Source organism: Phyllosticta capitalensis (genome assembly GCF_038381095.1).
Source record: "Phyllosticta capitalensis strain CBS 128856 chromosome Unknown BKA78scaffold_4, whole genome shotgun sequence".
Classification (NCBI taxonomy): domain Eukaryota; kingdom Fungi; phylum Ascomycota; class Dothideomycetes; order Botryosphaeriales; family Phyllostictaceae; genus Phyllosticta; species Phyllosticta capitalensis.
In genome coordinates this window covers 59,654-79,825 of record NW_027117442.1, presented here as the reverse complement: position 1 = coordinate 79,825, position 20,172 = coordinate 59,654, and the positions used below count along the sequence as shown (strand labels likewise).

The following is a 20,172-nucleotide window of genomic DNA, read 5'->3' as shown; positions in this document are numbered from 1 at the left end:
CAACACAACATGGGACACAGCAATGTCTCTCAAACGCGCGCACTCGCCCGATGACTCCTCCGACCACGTCTTCCGCTCCTCCTCCATCACAGACCGGCAGTCCATCTTCGTCGCGCACTACAGCCCGACGCTCTCGGCACGCGCGCTGCAGGCGCATCCGGACTTCAAGTCGGCGACGCATCGCATCGCTGCATGGCGGCGCCCCTCGTCCCAGCGCTCCGTAATCGCCCACTCCCAGCGCATCCTCGACACCGGCCACGACGATGACGGCGAAAGCTACGCGGGCAAGAAGCTGGAGAAGCTGCTGGAGGGCCAGAAGGTGGAAGGCGCCGTGTGCGTCGCGCGGTGGTATGGCGGCGTGATGCTAGGACCCGTCCGCTTCGAGCACATCGAAAACTGCGCCAGGCAGGCGATTCACGCGTGGCGGGCGGCGGCGACGCAGGCGGAGCAGCACAAGCGGCAGAAGGTGGCCGATGCGAAGCTCAAGCAAGAGTTGGAGCGCATGTTGGCCGAGAGGGACCAGAGTATCCTCGTCCTGAGGTCTTTGCTGGCGGAGAAGAGGAAGGCCGCCGCAAAGGATGAGAGTCCGCCGCAGCCGCCGGCAGCCGCTCCGGCAAAGCCCATGGACTATTCCAAGATGCCCGTCGAGGCGCTCCGGAAGCTTGAGAAGGCCCGCGATGCTACCATTTCGTTTATTTTGAAAGAGATTGACAAGGTCGAGGCCCTGATGAAAGAGACAGCTCCTGCTGAGTCGGTTCAAGACAAGCCGTCTGGTGATGACGAACCGTCCCACGTCCCCGAGCATGCCGAAAAGGAAGACGCACCTGTGGACGTGGATTCTGCCTTTGAGAACTCGCTGCCAGAGGACGCACTCATCCAGGCCGCCAAGCAAGCCGAAAATGGCGGGCTGCCTGCCGCCAAGGGAGCATCCAAGGGCCACGGGAACCATGAAAAGGACGATGCACATGCAGACATGGATCCCGCGTTTGACGACTCTCTGCCAGATGACGCATTCGTTGAGGCAGCCAAGCAAGCAGAGGGCTTTCTTGGTATTGACACTGCTGAAGGAAGACATGCGTCGATGGGTGCCCAATCAGTCTTTGAGAACTCGCTACCGGACGATGCGTTCGTTGAGGCAGCTAGACAGGCAGAGGATGCACGCACAACGGAGGCTGGATATGCAGCCCCATGAGCAGGGCGAAACCTTCTTCGCGATACCTCCTCCAAAAGGCGAGTCTGAGATCGTAAGACGGACGCCGAGTGGATGGGGTTGTGGAACCCAGCCGTTTCGTCCGTCGGGAGTGTGCAGAGAGCCGGACAGGGGTGGTTTACAAGACTCTGGCCTCTGCTCAATGTGTGCCAGCACTCTCTTGAATTTCCTGATTGTTCGCATGCGGACATTCGACGCAGCTCTTCAGCCATTTGACGACGGCCAATCTCATTCAATTGGTTGCGAAATTCTTCAGTCGATGTCAGAGCCAGGTCGTGTCTAGGGGACTAGAAGGCGGATGCTTGCCTGCTTGCCCGCTTGCATACCTGCTGCGACTGAGCCGTTGGTGTGTGGAACACAGCAGAATTGCCTGTCGGCAATGTGCAGAGAGCAGGACCAGGGTGGTTTGCAAGACGAATCTGTGTTCAATGTGTGCCAGCACTCTCGAAATTCCTGACCTTCCCACGCTTACATTCGAAGCAGGGCTTCAAGCATCTTTTTCAGTTGACGACGTCCAATCCCTCTGCATCAGTCGCGAAATTCTGTTGGCGATGTCAGAGCCGGGCCGCGTGTCGTGGGCCTGTGGACGGACGCTTGCCTGCCTGCACATGTACCTGCTGCGATTGAGCGGTCGGTGTGTTTCAATCCCTCGTCCAGCCGACGGAATCTCTGCTTTGATCATCGGCAACTCCGCCGGCTGCGAGCAGCGGTGAAGGCGTGGCAAGCTTTGCGAAATGTCTGTCGCTTGGCCATGCTGCCTCCCGGTGCCCGACTGGGCTTAGCGGAGCTGGTCCCTCTCTGTATATATGACTGCTATGAGACGGAGGTGTTCCTCTCTACAACGTCTCTTTGGTTTTGCCAAACATTTCCCCAGTCGACCCATCTCTCAGAGTCCCACACCTTAGGCTACATTCAACATGACCGGCACTTCGGCAATACTCGAGGTCAGTCTTCCCATCTTCACTGCACACTTCAACCCGCTGACTACCAGTTCTTCAAAGGCTCAAAAAGCGGAGGCGTGCTCAGCGTACGATGCAAATCAGCGAGATGCAGCCAAAGATTCTTCCTTTGGGAGAGCTTGACAAGCGAATCTCGAATATGGTCAGTACACACGTGTCTTTGCCGCCAGCTTCGCCTTACTTACCTCAATATTCAGGACCCTGTGGACGCCATTTGCGAACTGCTCGCCATCATTCGGTTCGTCGAATCCACCCTCGCGCCGAAAACCAACCCCGATGGCTCCGAGGTTGACGACATCCGCATCTTGAAAGTGCGTATTGCACAACTCGAGTACACTCATCTCCTCTACTGGAGGGTAGACCGTCTGGTCAAGCGCGAGGTCGCTGAGGCTTACTCGCTGGTCGGTGTTGCCCGCATCTTTATGGCCAACGTTCGTCGCCTCGCTGCGGAGGCTGCAAAGGCCCCGGGAGGAACGCGTCAACTTCGCGAGGAGCACAAGGACGAGTGACACCTCACAACGTCGATACTCCTCTTCCACACCACTCGGCGGAGTTTGGACATGCGGGCAAGGCTGAGTGATTGAGATTTTCACGGGTTGCGAATGGTAACGGCCGTTGTTGCAAGACAAAAATGAAGTTTTCCCTGCCCGTGTTGATTTTGCTCGCCTTCTGGCACATTTGATTTCTTTGCCGTCTCTCAATCGCTCGTGCTTTGATGCCTTGCGGTTGTTTCCCTGAGCTGCCTGCCATGGCCTGATCTGGTCTAGCGCAGGTGGTGACTCTGCCTTTTGTTCCCTCTGCGCGATGAAGTGCTTCCTCTCCACAACATCCCTCTCTTCTCAGTCTCCAAAGCGCACCTCACGGTGTTCTCAGACTTCCTTCCGCGCAACGGAGCGCTTACTCCCCACGATACCTCTCCCCGACACCTGTACTCACCAAAACACACCTCAAAATCTACCCAGACTCTACAAAAATGTCCGACAGCATCGAGGTCAAGTCGTCGGAGACTCCCAAAGTGGAGGAGACTCTCAAAACACCCAAGGTCAGTCTCCCCGTCTTTGCTGCCCATTTCACTCAGCTCATCACTACAGAAGCGCGCCTCCGTCTTCAACCACATCACCGAGCTTCCAGACTACGAAGATTCCGGCCCGAGAGTCGACCTGGCTCAGCTCGTCACCAATTCGCACGTCAGTCTCCTCAAGCGCATCATAGAGCTGGAGTCGAGCCTCGAGCAGCTCGGTGTCTCTTGCAACGACACCAACGGTGCTCTGAAAACTGACAAGGAGCTTGCGGACGAGATCGGCGCGAAGGTTCGTGGCATGCCAGCAAAGTCCGACAACAACAAGGTCAAGATGGCAGAGACTCTCGAAGAGTCCAAGGTTAGTAGCGCAAGTGGCGTATCACGTACTTCACCCTACTTACCAACTACATCATCCAGAAGCCCGAGCAGTCCGGAAAAGAACCCGGCAACTTCACTCTCCCGCCGTTGCCTGACACGTCTGCCTTCATGGCAAGCAACCAACGCGAGATGATCTATGACCTTCTCTTCTACGCTCGCGACCAGAACGCTGAGCTGAACACCATGGTCGAACGCCTTGCCAAGGATGCTGGCGTCTCTCGCAACAACACCGAAGGCGCTCCAAAGTCTCACAAGGAGCTTGCGGACGAGACCAGCGCTGAGGTCCGCCGCATGAAGGACGAGCTTGCCGCTCTCAAGAAGGCTTGAATTGGAGGAACAGACGATCTGGCAGGTTCGCACAAGATCGCTGACCTACATACTCATGGAATGAATCCGTCTTCCCTCTGCGTTGAGTTTGCTGGTACTTCAGCCACCCGTGATTCGTTTGCCATTTGCTCATCGCTCGTGATATACAATCTTTTGTGAGTACCTGTTTGCTGCATGCTTTCCGCGCGAGGTTGCCTGCTCTCATCCACGTTGTTTCCCCAAGCTGCTTGCCATGGCCCGATTCGGCCTAGCGCAGGCGACCTATGACCTTCTGCCTCTTTCTCAGCGCCAGCGGCCAGAGTACTTCCACTCCACTCCTCTCCGCTCCTCCTCCTACTCTTCTTGCACTTCTTTCTCCTCCACCTCGCAAAAGCATCTGCACATTAGCCCAAGCTCTACCTGCGAACATGGCCGACAACACGCCGGAGCAAAAGACGGCTGAGGTCAATGAGCCCACCAAGGTTTGCACACTCAATTCGCACCCTCAACATCTGCTTCACCTCGCTAATCACGTTTATAGGATTCTGGAAAGACGAAGAAGCAGAAGCTCGGCCACGACGAGATGAACGCTTACATGAACGCTTACCTTTCTGCCATCACTCCCATCGCTCCTCTACCGAAGCGCGAGGTGGTCCATCTGGGTGTATCGAAGGTTCGCATATTCATTCCTTTGTCGCCCTCGTCACTCTGCTAATTGCATTGTGCTCCCTAGGAGTTGGAGGCCCAGCACAAGGAGGTCTCGAAGCAGTTCGACGACGCGATGGCTGCCTTGGAAGCTTCTGATGCGGAGCCCGAGCCGGCTCTTCTTCCTGATGACTCCGGCGAAGCCATCAAGAAAGTGATCCAAGCCTCCCAAAACCACTACTCCGAGCTCTGCGCGAAAGTTGCGGAGCTGACTACTGAGAATGAGAGGCTCGCTGCTGAGAACAAGGAGCTCACCGCCAAGGATGCGAAGCACGTTGCACTTGTCAAGGAGCTCATAGACAAGTGGGCGGAGTACGCTGCTGAGTTCAAAGCACTGAAGGCCGAGTGCGCTGCCGAAATCAAAGCAATCAGGGCCGAGTTCAACGGATTCAAATCTGAAGTCGACGCTCTTGCACGCCTTGAGGAGTAGGGAGCCGTGATGGGCGAAGCCACTGAGGGGGCTGACGCTACTGCCGACAAGCTTTCCAAGGAGTTCCAGAAAGATGGCATTTCCCTCACTTGATCATCGTCTCCTCCACCACTCAGCGACAATCGAACAGACGAGCAAGGCCGGGAATCTTGAATGGGCTGCTGGTATGGATATGAGAGAGCTACGGATGGCTACTTAGGAGGGACATACAAATAAGAAAGCTTCCCTTCTTTGCTACAATGCCTTACACTTGAGACTTCCGTGATTCCTTTGCTGCCTGTCTGTATTGCCGATGTAGATTTCGCACACATGCATTTTTCGTTAATTCCTCTTGCAGGCGGCTTGCCCGACGGATGTCGCAGGTCACGCTCTTTCCTTTGGCTGCTTGCTGCGACCCCATCCGGCCTAGCGCAGGCGATGACCTTCTACCGTTTGCTCGACGCATCTCTTCCGCTCCGCTCCACTCCGCTCCACTTCAACTTCCTCTCCCGCACTCTCAAACACCACAGCCTGTCGACGACCTTTACTTGACCAAAGACCAAAATGTCTTTGCCACAGCGTGACATTGCGTCATGCTTCAAGATCTTCGACAAATGCCCGTTTCCAGTGAGTACACACGCATTTGCTACCCTTTCACTCTGCTTACCGCTCCAGACGATCAAACAGACCGTCCGTGCCATCATTGCCAGGGTAGAGGAGCTTGAGGCTCAGAACGAGCAGCCGCGCGCTCAAGTGACCTCCGGACCTACCTCCTCCGCCGAATCCCACGACGACTGCACCGAGGCCAACGCCCTGAGCTCGCCAAACGCATTCACGGTCAGTCCATTCGTGTCATTGCTGAAACTTCACCATGCTGATTGCACAATTCAGAAGTCCGGTAAGGCAGAGGTCCTACGCGAGGCCGATGAGCCGGAGACTTTGACTCGTCCCGAGGAAGCAAAGGTCAGTGCAGTCACGTCTGTCATGAAGTTCAACCTGACTAACACATATACAGGCACGCGACAAGAACCCGGACGTTTTCGATGACTGCTCAGAAGGAAAGCCTCAGAAGCTTGCTGCCCAGGTCGTCGAGCGCAATCCAAAGGACACGGACGACGTCGAATCCATGTCAGTCGCCAAGGGTTTCCTCGTCAATTTTATGAACGAGATGGAGGCTCGGGGAAATATCCCTCCGTTCTTCGATGGAACTGACAAGATCATGGACATGGAGCAGATGTCCATGGACGAAGCCATCGAGAAAGTCTCCCTCGGCCTTTTCACTACCCGCTGCCGCCAAGGCTCCCGCAAGGCGTCGATGAATGCGATGACTGCCGGTCATGGCCAAGGTGACGTTGGAGGCCTGCTGGGTCGAGGCGCCTTGTCCAAGCGGATGATGGACATGTCTCTTGAGCAGGACCAGCAAAAGCCTGCAAAGCTCTGACCTGCTCATGCAGCTCAGGTGCCTTGAGGTATCTAGAATGCGCTGCTGAATGAATGATCTGGGAGGATGGGATGGTTCAATGGCCTGGCAAATAACTCACCGATTTCGAATGAAGATACTCTGAAGCTTCGCTTTGTTGTGCTACCACTTCCGCAGCGTTTTGCTGGCAGGTATATCCATTGTAAAAGAGGCTTTTCAGTATAGCTGTATTCTCATCGGTAGCTTCATAAAGCAAGACCATTGCCTTTGTTGCGTCACATCTACTTGTCGCGACCCGATCCGGCCTAGTATGGTTGAAGACACTGCCTTTTGTTCTCATCATCTGCAAAAGCTCTTCTACTCCGCATAGCTCTCCAACAGACCCAACCTCTCATCCAAAGCTCTCCTCCAAGAACCACCTCTCAACCTCAACTCCCACTCAACCACAACCCACCAACCAACCTCTCACCATGTCATCCACCAACAGCGACGCCAAGGTCAGTACCGTACACTCAAACCTCCAACCCCACCTCCAATCCACCCTCTAACCTCCTCCCACCAGGCGCTCACCCCACCCACCTCCTTCTCCTCCGCCACAACCACCTCCGACAACAGTCACCCCCGCCAATCCGTCGGCCTCTGGGAACCCAAACCGACGCCCGCGCAGATGGAAGCCGAGCTGCTGGAGCTGCGCGCCGCGAACAAAGCGCTGCGCGCCGAGAACGAGGCGTTGAAGGCCAACGCGAACACCAATGAGAGCAAGGGAAAGGGAGAGGGAATGCTGCCTGATGCTGCTGAGGGACTGAAGATGACACTGGGATAGGGGAAGGAGGGGAGGTGCGTTGGGAGATGGATGGTGATAGTGACGCGCGAGTCTAGGTGGTGCGAATAAAGAATTTAAGCGCGTTGTGGGGTGAAGGTGTTGGTGTTTTGTTTTCTTTGTTGGCCATGCTGTGATGCTCTCGCGGGAAAGATGTGATGGGCGTGAAGACTGAAGACTTGTAAGGTAAGATAGGCGGCGGGCCTTGCGATTGCTGGTTTTGCAAACCTTGAGTGATGACTTGAGATTGTGCAGGTGATGCACCTGGGCAGCTCACGCGTTGCAGCACGCGTGCTTTCCACATGCTGCTCTGTGTGGCCCGATTCGGTCTAGTGTGGGAGATGCTGCTCGTTTCTCCAAGCTCAATGACGTCTTTTACTTTCCACTCCACTGCACTCGTCTCCTCTACTCTGCTCTTCACGCCTGAGCGGCAATACGGCTTATCCACTCTCTTGCAGCCGACCCTTACTCCTACAAAGCTCCGTCGCAAACCTCATCCATCTTGCCCTCCACTCTTGCAATGCCATCGCCACTCACAAACATGTCCAACTTGGAGGTTGACCTTTCGGAGCCTTTCCTTTGGGAGCCGGACGATGTGAAAGAACCTTGCGACGTGAGTGCGCAGATGCTCAGTCGCTCTTTGTCTACCATTGTTTCTCTGACTTAAAAGTTGCACCCTATACCCATAGAAGAAGCCAAGACGGCGGCCGCTCTCCGAGAATTGACGGCAGAGACCGAGATACCATCCCTCACAGTCGTCAGCAACGCCGACGAAGTCTTTGACAGAGCATTCAAGAAGCTGTTCACCGAGCTCGACGCGCTGCGCCAGAAAGACAAGGAGAACGAGGCGAAGCTTGCGAAGCTCGCCGCGGAGGTTTCGAAGCTCAAAACCGACAAGGAGAGGCTCGAAGCCAAGAACAAGAAGCTCGAAGAGGAGAAGCAGCAGTTGGAGACAAACGACGGCAACAATTAGACTCTTGTCGAGGAGATGCTTCAAGCTTTGGGAGCGTGGCCGCCGGACGACAAGGAATGCCTGAGTCTCGGGGACATGATGAAGGCTCTCTATTCGAAGATCAGACCTCCCGTGCCGATGGATTCTGAACCGCCGGAGTAGCTTGCGGACGCAACGACGTATCGTCGACATGAGTGGGCGAAGATTGACGGCCGAGTCGAGCCGCCTTGCAATATACAACCAAGACCACGGATAAGCAGTCGAAACCTTGCTGGGAGCGCACCAAAGATGTTAGATTTCACGAGGAAAGAACACGGAACATGGCAAGACATGGCGTCAGCAAGCTGTCACGCTGTGAACAATTGGAGGAAATCAAATGGTTTCATTCCTCCCGTATTCTCGATCCTCCGCTCCTACGTGAATGGTCCAGGTTCGTCTCCTTCAGTTGCGATGACTGGTAGACGACTGTGAAATTCTCCAGGGTTAAGCGTAGTCACGCTCGGTGAAGGTGTTGGCGTAAGTGGTGGTATTGTTGTTGTGTATGTGCTTCCCTAGCCCCAATGACGAGTGGCTCGGGTAGTTGTTTTGAAATGTGCAGGGAGGTTGAAAGTTCAAGCTTCCAACTCCTGCGTCTCTGCAGGCACCGCCTCCAGCGTCTTCAACTTCTCCAGCTTGTCGTCGTAATGTTCAATCGCCTTTAACAGCCGCTCAACCAGGTTGGAATTCTCGTGGATGCCTCTGCTCAGCTGATCTTGGAGCTCCAGGTTGTCCAGATGCAAGGACCAAGCCACGTCTTCTGGCAGGGCGTCCACGGTGCGCTCTTTGCTGGCGGCGAGTTGGGGCTTGAGTTGCTCCCATTTTTCGAACAGGGTGATTCCTGCGTGTATCTCGCGGTGGAGCCAGGCTTGGGCTTCTGCGCTGTTTGATTCCAGTTTCTGCGGTTTCTTGTTAGCTTGAAAGCGCGCGGTAGTGGGGTGAGTCTGAGGAGAACGTGCCTCCTTTTTGGCCCTTGTGTTGATTGTGTTGATTCTGCGCTCGGAGGACTCGGCCTAAACATCAAGATCAACAGTCAGCAAGCGCTTGGAGGCTCCTTGTGACTATCCACAATAGGAAGAATTCTCTCCATGTTCAATGCATCAAGCGCTTGAACACTCCATGTCTATACGTGTCCTGACTTGGTAATAGAGATTCTTGGATTGACAATTTCTTTCGTCACCCACTGTGATGGGGACGGAAGAAGTAGTCGGGAGGCTTACCTCTACTTCGAGCGCTTTGCGGCTTTGTTGTGGCGACTTCTTGGTCGGAGCGGGCCTGAAAGGGAGCCGCTGAGGTGCCATGTTGTTTGTGGATTTGTGGTTCGGAAGTTCGTTGTTCGTTGTTTGTTGTTTGTTGTTTGAGTTGTGGGTGCTGATGCGTAGCCTTTTCGATCCGTGTTTGACGCTTTTTGTGGTTGTTTGTATTGGATGTCGACTATGCGAGCGAGTATTTGTTTCAGTTGTTTGAGTTGTGGGTGCTCGCAGTCTTTTCGATCCGTGCTTGATGCTTTTTGTGGTTGTTTGTCTTGGATGTCGGCTACGCGAGCAAGTTGTTGTTTGTGGATTGTTTGTTTGTGAACTTCTCGACGCGTGGGATTGGCAGCTTTGATGGTTGTTTTCTGAGTTTTCGAGGGCGAGAGCGGGCTTATATACTCGATGCCATCGGTCTGACTGGGTGGAAAGATGGCGCGTGCTCTTCCAAAGTCGGTCCTCGCAACGATGGTACTGTACAACCAGGGAGCCTCAATGACTCTTGCGCCTGCAAGACTTGGATGCGATGGTAATGGTGTTGCGTGCTTTTTAGAGCTGTGGCAGTGCAAAAAGGAGGTTCCAAACTTCTCGTGGTTCTTTTCCCATGTGGTCTGAGGCATTGGTCCCTTGGTACACGCCAAATTGTCCATGTGCGCATTCAGGGATTGCTCAAGAGCCCCCGCGAGCTTTTTCGTGGGTTTGATCTCCGGTGGTTACCAGCGATGACAAACCCTGATTGGGCCTAGCGCGGTCGAACGAACCTACTGCCTTCCTCCTCTGGCTCCCTGAACTTCCTCACCACAACACTCTTCCAAAATCGCCGAGCCCCAGAATCGCCGAGCCCGCACAACCGTGTGCCCCCAGTCAGCTACCTTGGTACTCGTTGGCCATGTCACCAGCTCAGGGTGAGCATCCTCTGGTGCGAAAGCGCACAGCAGATGCCGCAGAGGTGATTGGTCCCAGACTTTTGGCGACATTTTGACCCATTGAGCTGACCTTTCTGCGCAGGTGAAGACTGATCCTGAAAATGGTGAGCAGCCGGTGAAGCGTCAGAAAACTAGCACCCGAAAGGTTTGACTCCTCAGCCGATCGGCCTTGGGCGGCTGCAACTCTGACGCGGCCTTGACCCAGACGAATCTCGAAGCGCAGCTTAAAAAGGCCAGAGCGCTACTGAAAAGGTCAAAGAAGATGCTATCGCGGGAGAAAGCGTTCCAAAAGAAACTTCCCGATCTTGAGGCCAAAAATTCGGCAACGATCGCGACCCTCAGGAATGGGCTGTCCCATGGGATGACGATGCTGTGTTATGATGTCGCGTCACCTGTTTGGGAATACTACAGAAAGACTCAAGAAGTTCGCTCCGAGATTAAGAAAGAGAAGGACCGCGTTCCAATTAACATTGCCAAATTGGAGGACTCGATCGCGGCTCTTAACAACGCAATCAAGGCTGCACAACCCAAGCTAAGACGATCCGCCCGTCTGCAGCACGCGTCCCAGCTTGCTGAAACCGAAAAGGCGCGTTGATCGCTGATACCGGGCCGTGGGTCAATGATGACTCCCTGGACCCTCGTCGGCTACCATGGCTGGCGGCATCAGGTCGAGCGTTACCAACGGTTCTTCGTTTGCTTCAGCCCCCTCAACACGATCATCAGTACCCTGGACCCTCATCGACGCCCACGGTTGGCGACACCCAATCTGGTCGAACGTTAGCAACGATTCTGCTTTTGCCCAACCCAACAAAATCGCAAATATGATAAAACTCCGCCTTGCCCACGACCTGAACGAGCTGTCCACCGCTTTCCTCCATTGTGCTCGACAACTCCCACTGCACACAACCACCAAACCATCAAACCACAAGTTTCGGATCCCCCTTTTACCGAAAGAAGCGACAATGCCGCAAGTCACCTTTGAGACTCCTCTATATCAGACGCGTTACAGAATGCCCACCAATGTAAGTGCACCAACACCTTCGCCCTCTGTCCTCCTGATTCAAGCTAACATTCTGTGTAGCCCAGGCGTCGAAACAGATCACCCAACGAAGTCTACAGGGACCGCCAACTCAAGCGAATTCGGGACAGGCAGCGAGCCACACGCATCGGAATCGAAGACTGCACAGCAGACCTGGAACACACCCTGACGCTCCTCGAAGACCACGAAAGGAGACTCCGCCAGTTTCTGCCCAACCACGACATACTCAGACGGGAGGCGCATGGAGAGTTCATCGTCACTCGCGCGTCCCGCGACATCGTCAAGAAGCTGTATCGACAGTCAAAGCAAGCGAAGAAGGAAGCAGAGGCCAAAAGCGAGGAGCTGAAGGACGAGATTGACAGGATGGAGGAATGGATCGAGCGGGCTCAGGAGAGATATGACCAAGTCGCGGCTTGGTTGCGAAGAGTAAGACGCGTGGAACGTGTCCGGCGCGCTTTGGAGTCTCCCGAGGTCGAATGAGTCAAAGTTGCTGTGGCAGAACGGATGGTCGAGTTTGCAGATTGATGAGGTTCCGACGAGAGCGTAGCGGGAAGGGACAACTGGTTGGGACGGATGGATAATGACCTGCTGGCGAAGAAAGAATTCAAAAATTTCTTCAATTCTCCTCCAAGACGATTTGCGTGATGGATTTCCTCATCTTGTTCTGATCTTCTACTCACTGCTTTAGAAACACCGGCATACTGTCCATGTGACAGTCGACTACAATCCTGCGGCCCCCGTCATGCCCAATCGTGTCTTGACCATCAAACGTCTTCCACTTGACGCCGCGCGGCAAGTACACCGAGCGTTTGATCTCGCCGGCATGCAGGACGGGAGCCACGAGCAGCCTGCTCCCAAACATGTACTGGTCCTCGACCTGCCAGGCCAGCTCGTCGTCGGGGAAGTCGTAGAACAGGGGCCGGATGACGGGGGTGCCCTTTTCGTGGGCGGCCTTCATCAGATGGCGAGTGTAGTCGCGCAGGCTCTCGCGAATGTCGAGGTACTTTTTGCAAATGTCGTAGACGGCGTCGCCGTACGACCAGACCTCGTTCGGGGCGCCGGAGCGCACCCACGCGCCGCCCGTGGTGGCGCCCGGCTGCTGCGGCTGCTTGGGCTCGCGGTCGCCGTGCAGCCGCATGACGGGGCAGAAGGTCGCCCACTGGAACCACCGCACAAACAGCTCGCGGAACGCCTCGTCGTTCGGGTCGCCCCCGTGGAAGCCGCCAATGTCCGTCGTCCACCACGGGATCCCCGCCAGCCCCATGTTGAGGCCTGCGGATAGCTGGTTGCGCAGGCTCTGCCAGCTGCTCGCTATGTCGCCGCTCCAGACGAGCGCGCCGTACTTTTGGCTGCCGGCCCACGCACAGCGTACAAGGTTGATGATGCTGTTGCTGCTGCTTTGCCCGCCGCCGCCACTCTGCCTCATGCCGTGGTAGAAGGCGCGGGCGTACTCGCGCGGGTAAATGTTGCCGATTTGCATGACGGGGCCCAGCGAGTAGCGCCAAATGTCAAAGTCGTAGACGGTGTACTGCGGCTCGGCCTCGTCGAGCCAAAATGCCTTGATGCCCAAGTCCCAGTAGTTTTGCTTGATCTTGTTCCACACGTACGAGCCGGCGGCCGGGTTGGTGAAGTCGACGTATGGCGGCTGGCCCCTGATCTCGTAGGCGGTGCGGAGGCCCTTGTCGGCGCGGATCAGGAAGCCGTGGGACAGCATCTCGGCGTAGTTCTCGCACGTCTTGTCGACCGTTGGCCAGACCGACACCATGAGCTCGATCTTGAGCTCCTGCAGCTCCTTGACCATGGCAGCCGGGTCAGGCCAGTACGTGGGGTCAAACTTCCACTCGCCCTGCTTGGCCCAGTGGAAAAAGTCGACGATGATGACGTCGAGGGGGAGTTTGCGCTGGCGGTACTCGCGTGCAACCTGCAGCAGCTCCTCTTGCGTCTGGTACCGCAGCTTGCACTGCCAGAAGCCCAGCCCGTATTCGGGCATCATTGGCGGTTTGCCCGTCACGTTGGCATAGGCCTCGACGATCTCGGCTGGCGAGTCGCCTGCCACGATCCAGTAGTCGAGCGCCTTTGTGCTGAATGCCTCCCAGGACATGACATTCTTGCCGAGCACAGCGCGTCCGACGGCGGGATTGTTCCACAGCAGTCCGTAGCTCAGGCTTGACACGGCAAAGGGGACGCTGGCCTGCGAATTGCGCTGCGCCAGCTCCAGATCGAGCCCCTTGAGATCGAGGCATGGCTGCTGGTACTGGCCCATGCCGTAAATCTTTTCGTTGCGGTCCTGCGACTCGACTCGGTACGTCAGGTGCCAGTCCGTGGTTCCAAGGTGCGGTTTGAATTCACGAGCCTCGATGCTGAGCGAGCTCGCTTTGGGGTCTAGGAGGTCCTTGCGGTTGCGAGAGTATTCCTCAAGCAACGTCTTGCCTGAGGCATTAGTGATGGTGAGCTTGCCCCGAGAAGTGACTGAAGCGTTGATGTTCCCATTGGAAGTCTTTGCACCCGTCTCTTTGATTGTAATGGCAGGGGCGGGAATTTCTAGTGGGACGTGTTCCAACGCCCAATCTTCCGCTGGCATTCGAGCTTGCTTCGTAGCGCGGATTCGAAGGGCGTTAGGACCCCATGGCTCAATCCAGAGCACTTCGTCGTCGTAGTGATAGATGAGCTTTGTGCCGTCAACGACAAACATTTTGGTCGACACTCGAACTCGTCTATCCAGACTGGGAACCTTTCTAGGTGATTTTCAGCATCCACAGTGGGTTCCAATTGAGTGAAGTCGAGTACATAAGGAACGCCGTGTCGTCTAGAAATGCAATGCAATCCTGCCTGTAGAACAAAATTGACGATGCTTGAATGCTGGTACCATACTCAAACACGTGCAGCAGGTACTCGGACAGAGCATCCGCTTCTCTGACTGGGCGGGGGCTGTAGGAGTTATCGTCAGCCAAATCTTGTTTCCAAACACTGTCGGTGGTCCAGTCTCCGCACAAGCTGTAAAAGTGGGGAGATATCGCGTACCTGCGGCTGGCCCCTCTTGATTGCCGGGAAAAGGTTTCGAATGGTGTTGACGCCTGCAAACACTCCTCGCTTGCAACCGAGACAGAGCGACCACCCATGAGCTTTATATCAAGCACGACGCTGTGTTGGTCTCCACAATTGGCTGGCCAAATGCAGTCGAGGACGGGATGTCCGTGGAAGATAACCAGCCGTGCGGAACGGTTGAGCCAATCAAGCAATTCTGCTTGCCCTTCAGGGTTTGGGGTCTTCAAGGGGTGCCAACGCTGCGGGTGCAACCTTAATTTCTGCTGGCCTTTGTTTTAGCCGGTTTACCCGGCCATTCTTCCATCCTTTCATGGCAAAGCAAAAGGGTTGTCAAACGAGAGGGCTCGTGATGCAGGTTCGCCATCGCTTCTGCGAGACATACATGCAGCAATGAAGACGCAGCTTTGCCATTGACCGAGTCCGCTCAGCAGCCCCTGAACACATCATGGACAAGCCGAAGAGCATTCCAATCGTCCAAATCGCTTGCAGCGACAGTCATGCCGTCTCCAAAATGGAAATGACGCGCCGGGCCCAGCGAGCCTCGCAGAACGAGCACGCTCAAACGCTCTGGGAGGCCATCAAGACGCACCGCAAGGCGGTCATCTGGTCCATGCTAGTCAGCACAGCCATCATCATGGAAAGCTACGACACGTCGCTTGTGGGCGCGCTGTTTGCCCAGCCGGCCTTTTCCAAAAAGTACGGGCGCTTCTTCAGTCACAAGAAGGGATACCAGGTGACGGGGCCGTGGCAGGTCGGATTGGGCAACGCGACAACGTGCGGGACCATCATTGGCGCGTTTTTCAATGGTTGGTTCACCGATCGGTACGGGTACAGGAAGGTCCTGTTGGCAAACTTGATCTTGATCTGCGCATTCATCTTTCTTCCATTCTTTGCCAAGTCCATTGAGATGCTTCTGGTGGCCGAGGTCTTGTGCGGTATCCCTTGGGGAGTATTTGCAACGCTTGCTCCAGCATACGCGGCCGAGGTGTGTCCTCTTGCTCTGAGAGGCTATCTCACCGTGTACGTGAACATGTGCTGGGGTATCGGGCATCTCATTGCATCGAGCATCTTGGAGCGTTTTTCAGAAGGCAAAACCCAGTGGGCATATCGGTAGGTCTCCTGGATGCTCACGGTGCGCCCGCTGACGAGCTCAGGGTCCCGTTTGCCCTCCAATGGGGGTGGCCAATTCCCCTGTTCGCCATCCTCTATTTCGCTCCAGAGTCTCCATGGTGGCTGATTCGGCACGACCGCATTCCCGAGGCAGAAAAGGCGCTGGCTCGATTGTCATACAAGCGAACGCGCGAAGAGATAGCGGCCAACGTCGCACTCATGATCCACACGGAGATGATTGAAAAGGAAATCGAATCCGGCAGCACCTACTTGGACTGCTTCAAAGGCATCGACCTGCGGCGAACGGAGATTGTGTGCATCACCTTTGCCTGCCAATTGTTCAGTGGTCTGGCGCTCGGAGGCAACCCCGCGTACTTTTTCAAACAGGCCGGCCTGGGGACGAGCTTTAGTTTCAAGCTCAGCATTGGTGGCCACGGCATGGCATGCGTCGGGACCTTGCTCAGCTGGTTCATCATGAGCTACCGCGGGCGGCGCGAGATATACGTCACGGGCCTCTTGTCGCTCGTCTGCATCATGTTCACCGTTGGTTTTGTCGAAGTCGGCACCGAGGACAAGGCGGGCAAGTTTGGCATGGGCGGGCTCGTGGTGCTCTGGCTCTTTACCTACTACATGACCATCGGACCCATCTGCTACGCCATCATCAGCGAGACATCGTCGACGAGACTGCGCACAAAGTCGGTTTGCCTGGCCCGCATTGCGTACTACATTGTCGCCATTGCCTGCGGAACCGCTGAGCCTTACATGGTCAACCCCACAGAGTTCAACCTCAAGGGCAAGACGGCGTTTGTGTGGGCGACGACGGGATCCTTTTGCTGCATCTGGGCGTATTTCCGGTTGCCAGAGACCATGGGACGGACTTATGAGGAGCTGGACATAATGTTTGCGCGCAAGCTGTCGGCCAGAAAGTTTTCCAAGTACCAGGTTGATGCGTACGAGTATGAGGTGGAAAAAGTAGCCAGAGTGGAGGTTGAGGTGTAAGAGGTAGAGCTCGGGAGGTATCAGTATCTCAATCCAGTTTTACATGTCGAGAGGAAGACATCTTGCAGTACCTACCTAGTGCCCAGGTGGTGAGGTCATTCGGATCAAAGTTCATCCCTCGATCTGCAGGAACCGCGCGGCTGCGACCCGACGGTCTGCGGCAACCCCAGCTCCCCGCTCACCGCATGTGCTGCAGCTCCGGCGACACTTCCCCATCACCACCAGCAGCAGCATGCCGACCGGCACATATCCCAAAGTCCAGAGGTCCATCAATGTGCCGCCAAGCAACCACTCGCAGAATTGGAACCCGCGCCCGCGCACTTTTCGCCGCAGCCGCATCCTCGCCTTCGTCGCCCTTCTCCTGCTCGTCTTCGTCTGGTACTCGCATGGCCCAACCCCAGATGTGACCAAGAAGAAGAACAAGCTGCGCAATGGGCTGTCGGCCGACGGCGTCGATTGGAGCAAATATGCCTACAGCCAGTACGCCACCAACGGAGCGTACCTGTGCAACTCGATCATGGCGTTCGATGCGCTCGAGAAGCTGGGAAGCAAGGCCGACCGCATACTGTTCTACCCGGACAATTGGGACCTGGAGGTGACGGCGAGCGACGACCGCGACAGCCAGCTGCTGGTCATGGCGCGCGACAAGTACCGGGTCAAGCTGATCCCGATGCACATGCAGAGCCTCAAGGCCAAGGGCAAGGAGGAAGAAGACGAGTGGGAGGAGACGTGGGACTTCTCTATCAACAAGTTCTTGGCCTGGAACCAGACGCAGTACGAGCGCGTCATCCACTTTGACTCGGACGTGACGCTGTTTGCGCACATGGACGACCTCTTTTTCCTGCCCGACACACCCGTCGCCATGCCGCGCGCATACTGGGAGCTGCCCAAGACGCGCAAGCTGACGTCGGTGCTGGTGGTGCTGAAGCCATCGCACGATGAGTACGAGGGCCTGATGCACGCCGCCTACACGTCCGAGGGCCAAGTGCACCGGTTCGACATGGAGATCCTCAACGACCGCTACCGAGACTCGGTCCTGGTGCTGCCGCACAAGGGCTCCATCCTGCTGACGGGCGAGCTCCGCAACGAAGACCACTCCAACTACGCCGGCAACGACTACGACTTTTGGGACATCGACGACGCGCTGGCCGAGGCGCGCATCGTGCACTTCTCCGACTGGCCGCTGCCCAAGCCATGGATCATGTGGCCCAACAACCTCCTCCCAGAAGTCCTGCCCAAGTGCAAGATCAAGCCCGGGATGCCTGACGAGGCGGGCTGCAGAGACCGCGACGTGTGGAGGGCGCTGTACGACGACTTCCGCCAGAGGCGAAAGGTGAGTGCAGCATCGGCGTATGAGGTTCGGCACTAACAAAGGTCTAGGACATCTGCCGTCTCCTCAGCGTGCCGGCGCCGCAGTGGCCACCGCCCCCCAAAATGACCAAACCGAAGCCCGCAAAGTCGGACGACAAGAAGGACAAGAAGGCTTCTTGATTGAGCTTTCTAGCCATCCTCCCGCCCGTCGCCGAGACTCGCCGCAGCACGCCACCCTCCGGCTTCTGCTTGGAGGAAGCAGGTCCACGCTTGCTGGAGGTGAGTGACATTTGCGTCAACAGGCACACGCCAAACCGCATCAGAGCGATGATCCATCGCGGGTTATCTCCACGTACAAACTGCATTTGCATCAGCATCAGCATCAGGAGCACATGCATGTATCCAGCCACCCATCATAAACACACACGGGCCGCATCACGGCCCCCCGCGGTAGTATTGAGGGCTGTCTAGAGTCGCGGCTTGGCTTGCCTCGCCTTGCCCTTGTATATAAGACAGCCGTAGTCTCCAGTCACACAGCCGGGCAGCAAGCCCCGCCTCGGTCTTCTCACGATCAATGAAACTTGGCGAATTAGAAGACGCACGCGCGATTCGTGGCATGCACATGTGGATAAAGAGACACATACATGTAGGCGTGGCGCACACATCTCCTCAAAGCATCGGCATCGTCGGCGGTGGGCGGGTCGATAGGTGGTGGCGGCCGTCGCTCCTACTCGTAGACAGAGGTGTTTGTGTGCGAGCACTAGGTATGTCAAATAAGGGAGGAGAAGAAGGATGGACTCACGGACGGATAGCGATGATGGTGCTAGAGCGTCGGGGAGGTGGTCGTGGCTCGGCTATGTTCATAAAACACAAATGCATGCACGTATCTCTCAATGCATGAGTGGTAGAGTACAGAGTACGCAAGCGAAGCACCGTAGACAGGCAATGATTTTTCATGGCTATATTTCCCAAACGCCACCCTGATTTCCAGGACCGGGATGGAGTCGAGCAGTGGATCTGAATGGCAGAGTTGGTGCCGAAGATCCAGAGTTCGACTCCGGATGGGGCCCTTTTTGTCGTTTTTTCTTTTTTGCTCTTGACTTCTCTGGCGCGAGGCGATGTATGACTTAGTAGTAGATGTTTCTGCCTTGCCTGCTCTGCTCTATTACAGCGTACTTACTATTACGCAAGTAACCCTATCTCGTCTAGTTGATCAGTCTTGTAAGGCTGTATTCTCTTGTACTACTGCATGTTATTATTGTTTTTACTATTATGCTACATGTTGCCTGAGTCAATGGTGTTAGTAAATAGCGGATGGTCTGTAGCAAGGTTTGTTGTACGTATTTAACATTGAGGTGGCTAGGAGGAAAGGGGGAGCAGGAAAGAGGGGATGCGTTGTATAGTATTGGGATTTGCATCGCAAGCCAGCCAGCCAGCCAGCCACCCAGTAGAATTAACTTTCTTTGCACCACCTACCCTATCTATCTGTAGTACCTCCTCTACCACTGCCACTCTATACTACTACTCCCCTGCCGTTCCCTCCCTCCCCCCTCTCTGCTTATACGTACAACCAAGCAGGTGCTGCTAGCCATCTATTGCTGCTACTTATCCTGACTCTCTACTCTCTACTCTCCTACTATACTATCTACTGAACCCCTAACCCGCAACTCTCTACCCCCCTTAATACCGTGCGCCCTTATCCCTAATCCTGCATACGTATCCATCAGCACTGCTCTCTCACTTACTCCTTGGCGCCGCCCCCTGCCTGCCTCAATTCCAATGCCATGCAATCGCTTCATATCGCCATGCCGGCTCCGCGTCTATGAGAGGAGGAGCCAAGTAAGCAAGTAAGTAAGCAAGCAAGCAACCTAAGCACCTAGGTAGGTCTTCACTCTGCGCGTCTGTCTACCTACTGTACCTGTCACCCATCCGCCGCGGCGCCGCGCCGTCTTTGTGGTCCAGGGACGCTGACGGACCGACGGACGAGTGTGAGCAACGTTAAGAGGTAGGCAGGTAGGTAGGCAGGCTGGTAGGCTGGCGGTGGTGTCGGTTGTCGGTCTGTCTGGCTGGCTGGCTGCAAGTCTGGGTGGGGAAGAGGATGGAGCAGAGGCTGAGAAGCAGAGGAGCAGAGAAGCACTGAAGAAAACCGGATGGAATAGGAAAAGTTTAAAAGTGTGTATGGACTTCTAGAAAAACAATACTGTGCAAATTGAGACCAGACCCCGCCTCCCGTCCGCGCCTGAGTGATTAGTCTAAACACTCGCTTGGATTAATTC

General features: G+C 55.6%; 10 protein-coding genes across 10 annotated transcripts; 8 read left to right on the top strand and 2 right to left on the bottom strand.

Moving 5' to 3' along the window:
- Positions 1-22: 22 nt before the first annotated feature.
- On the top strand, positions 23-733 carry BKA78DRAFT_241311 (ribosomal protein S5 domain 2-type protein; the record flags this gene model as incomplete). Its single annotated transcript, XM_066883918.1, has 1 exon — positions 23-733. A coding segment is annotated over one exon (711 nt), but the record flags the coding sequence as incomplete, so codon positions are not given.
- Positions 734-2,936: 2,203 nt separating this feature from the next.
- BKA78DRAFT_310505 (uncharacterized protein) lies at positions 2,937-3,951 on the top strand. Its single transcript, XM_066888130.1, has 3 exons — positions 2,937-3,211; positions 3,264-3,548; positions 3,608-3,951. The coding sequence occupies exons 1-3, from the start codon at positions 3,143-3,145 to the stop codon at positions 3,893-3,895; spliced, it is 642 nt and encodes a 213-aa protein (XP_066744949.1). The 5' UTR covers positions 2,937-3,142; the 3' UTR covers positions 3,896-3,951.
- Positions 3,952-4,302: 351 nt separating this feature from the next.
- BKA78DRAFT_378627 (uncharacterized protein) lies at positions 4,303-5,009 on the top strand (the record flags this gene model as incomplete). The annotated part of the gene is made up of 3 exons (XM_066892915.1): positions 4,303-4,356; positions 4,416-4,547; positions 4,608-5,009. 3 exons carry the CDS (start codon positions 4,303-4,305, stop codon positions 5,007-5,009), a joined length of 588 nt encoding a protein of 195 aa, XP_066744948.1.
- Positions 5,010-5,487: 478 nt separating this feature from the next.
- On the top strand, positions 5,488-6,429 carry BKA78DRAFT_342507 (uncharacterized protein; the record flags this gene model as incomplete). Its single annotated transcript, XM_066890390.1, has 4 exons — positions 5,488-5,615; positions 5,664-5,825; positions 5,880-5,951; positions 6,004-6,429. Exons 1-4 carry the CDS (start codon positions 5,553-5,555, stop codon positions 6,427-6,429), a joined length of 723 nt encoding a protein of 240 aa, XP_066744947.1. The 5' UTR covers positions 5,488-5,552.
- A 2,141-nt stretch (positions 6,430-8,570) lies between these two features.
- Positions 8,571-9,517, bottom strand: BKA78DRAFT_367786 (uncharacterized protein; the record flags this gene model as incomplete). The annotated part of the gene is made up of 2 exons (XM_066892614.1): positions 8,571-9,229; positions 9,437-9,517. 2 exons carry the CDS (start codon positions 9,515-9,517, stop codon positions 8,792-8,794), a joined length of 519 nt encoding a protein of 172 aa, XP_066744946.1. The 3' UTR covers positions 8,571-8,791.
- A 1,137-nt stretch (positions 9,518-10,654) lies between these two features.
- Positions 10,655-10,987, top strand: BKA78DRAFT_294257 (uncharacterized protein; the record flags this gene model as incomplete). The annotated part of the gene is made up of 1 exon (XM_066886317.1): positions 10,655-10,987. The coding sequence occupies one exon, from the start codon at positions 10,655-10,657 to the stop codon at positions 10,985-10,987; it is 333 nt and encodes a 110-aa protein (XP_066744945.1).
- Positions 10,879-11,667, top strand: BKA78DRAFT_310501 (uncharacterized protein). The gene has a single exon (XM_066888129.1). The coding sequence runs from the start codon at positions 11,043-11,045 to the stop codon at positions 11,598-11,600; it is 558 nt and encodes a 185-aa protein (XP_066744944.1). The 5' UTR covers positions 10,879-11,042; the 3' UTR covers positions 11,601-11,667.
- Positions 11,668-12,107: 440 nt separating this feature from the next.
- Positions 12,108-14,123, bottom strand: BKA78DRAFT_294255 (glycoside hydrolase family 31 protein; the record flags this gene model as incomplete). The annotated part of the gene is made up of 1 exon (XM_066886316.1): positions 12,108-14,123. The coding sequence occupies one exon, from the start codon at positions 14,121-14,123 to the stop codon at positions 12,108-12,110; it is 2,016 nt and encodes a 671-aa protein (XP_066744943.1).
- Positions 14,124-14,969: 846 nt separating this feature from the next.
- BKA78DRAFT_243315 (MFS alpha-glucoside transporter-like protein) lies at positions 14,970-16,555 on the top strand (the record flags this gene model as incomplete). Its single annotated transcript, XM_066883952.1, has 2 exons — positions 14,970-15,586; positions 15,631-16,555. Coding segments are annotated over 2 exons (1,542 nt in total), but the record flags the coding sequence as incomplete, so codon positions are not given.
- Positions 16,556-16,817: 262 nt separating this feature from the next.
- On the top strand, positions 16,818-18,076 carry BKA78DRAFT_250087 (nucleotide-diphospho-sugar transferase; the record flags this gene model as incomplete). Its single annotated transcript, XM_066884533.1, has 2 exons — positions 16,818-17,918; positions 17,966-18,076. 2 exons carry the CDS (start codon positions 16,818-16,820, stop codon positions 18,074-18,076), a joined length of 1,212 nt encoding a protein of 403 aa, XP_066744941.1.
- Between the last annotated feature and the right edge of the window lie 2,096 nt (positions 18,077-20,172).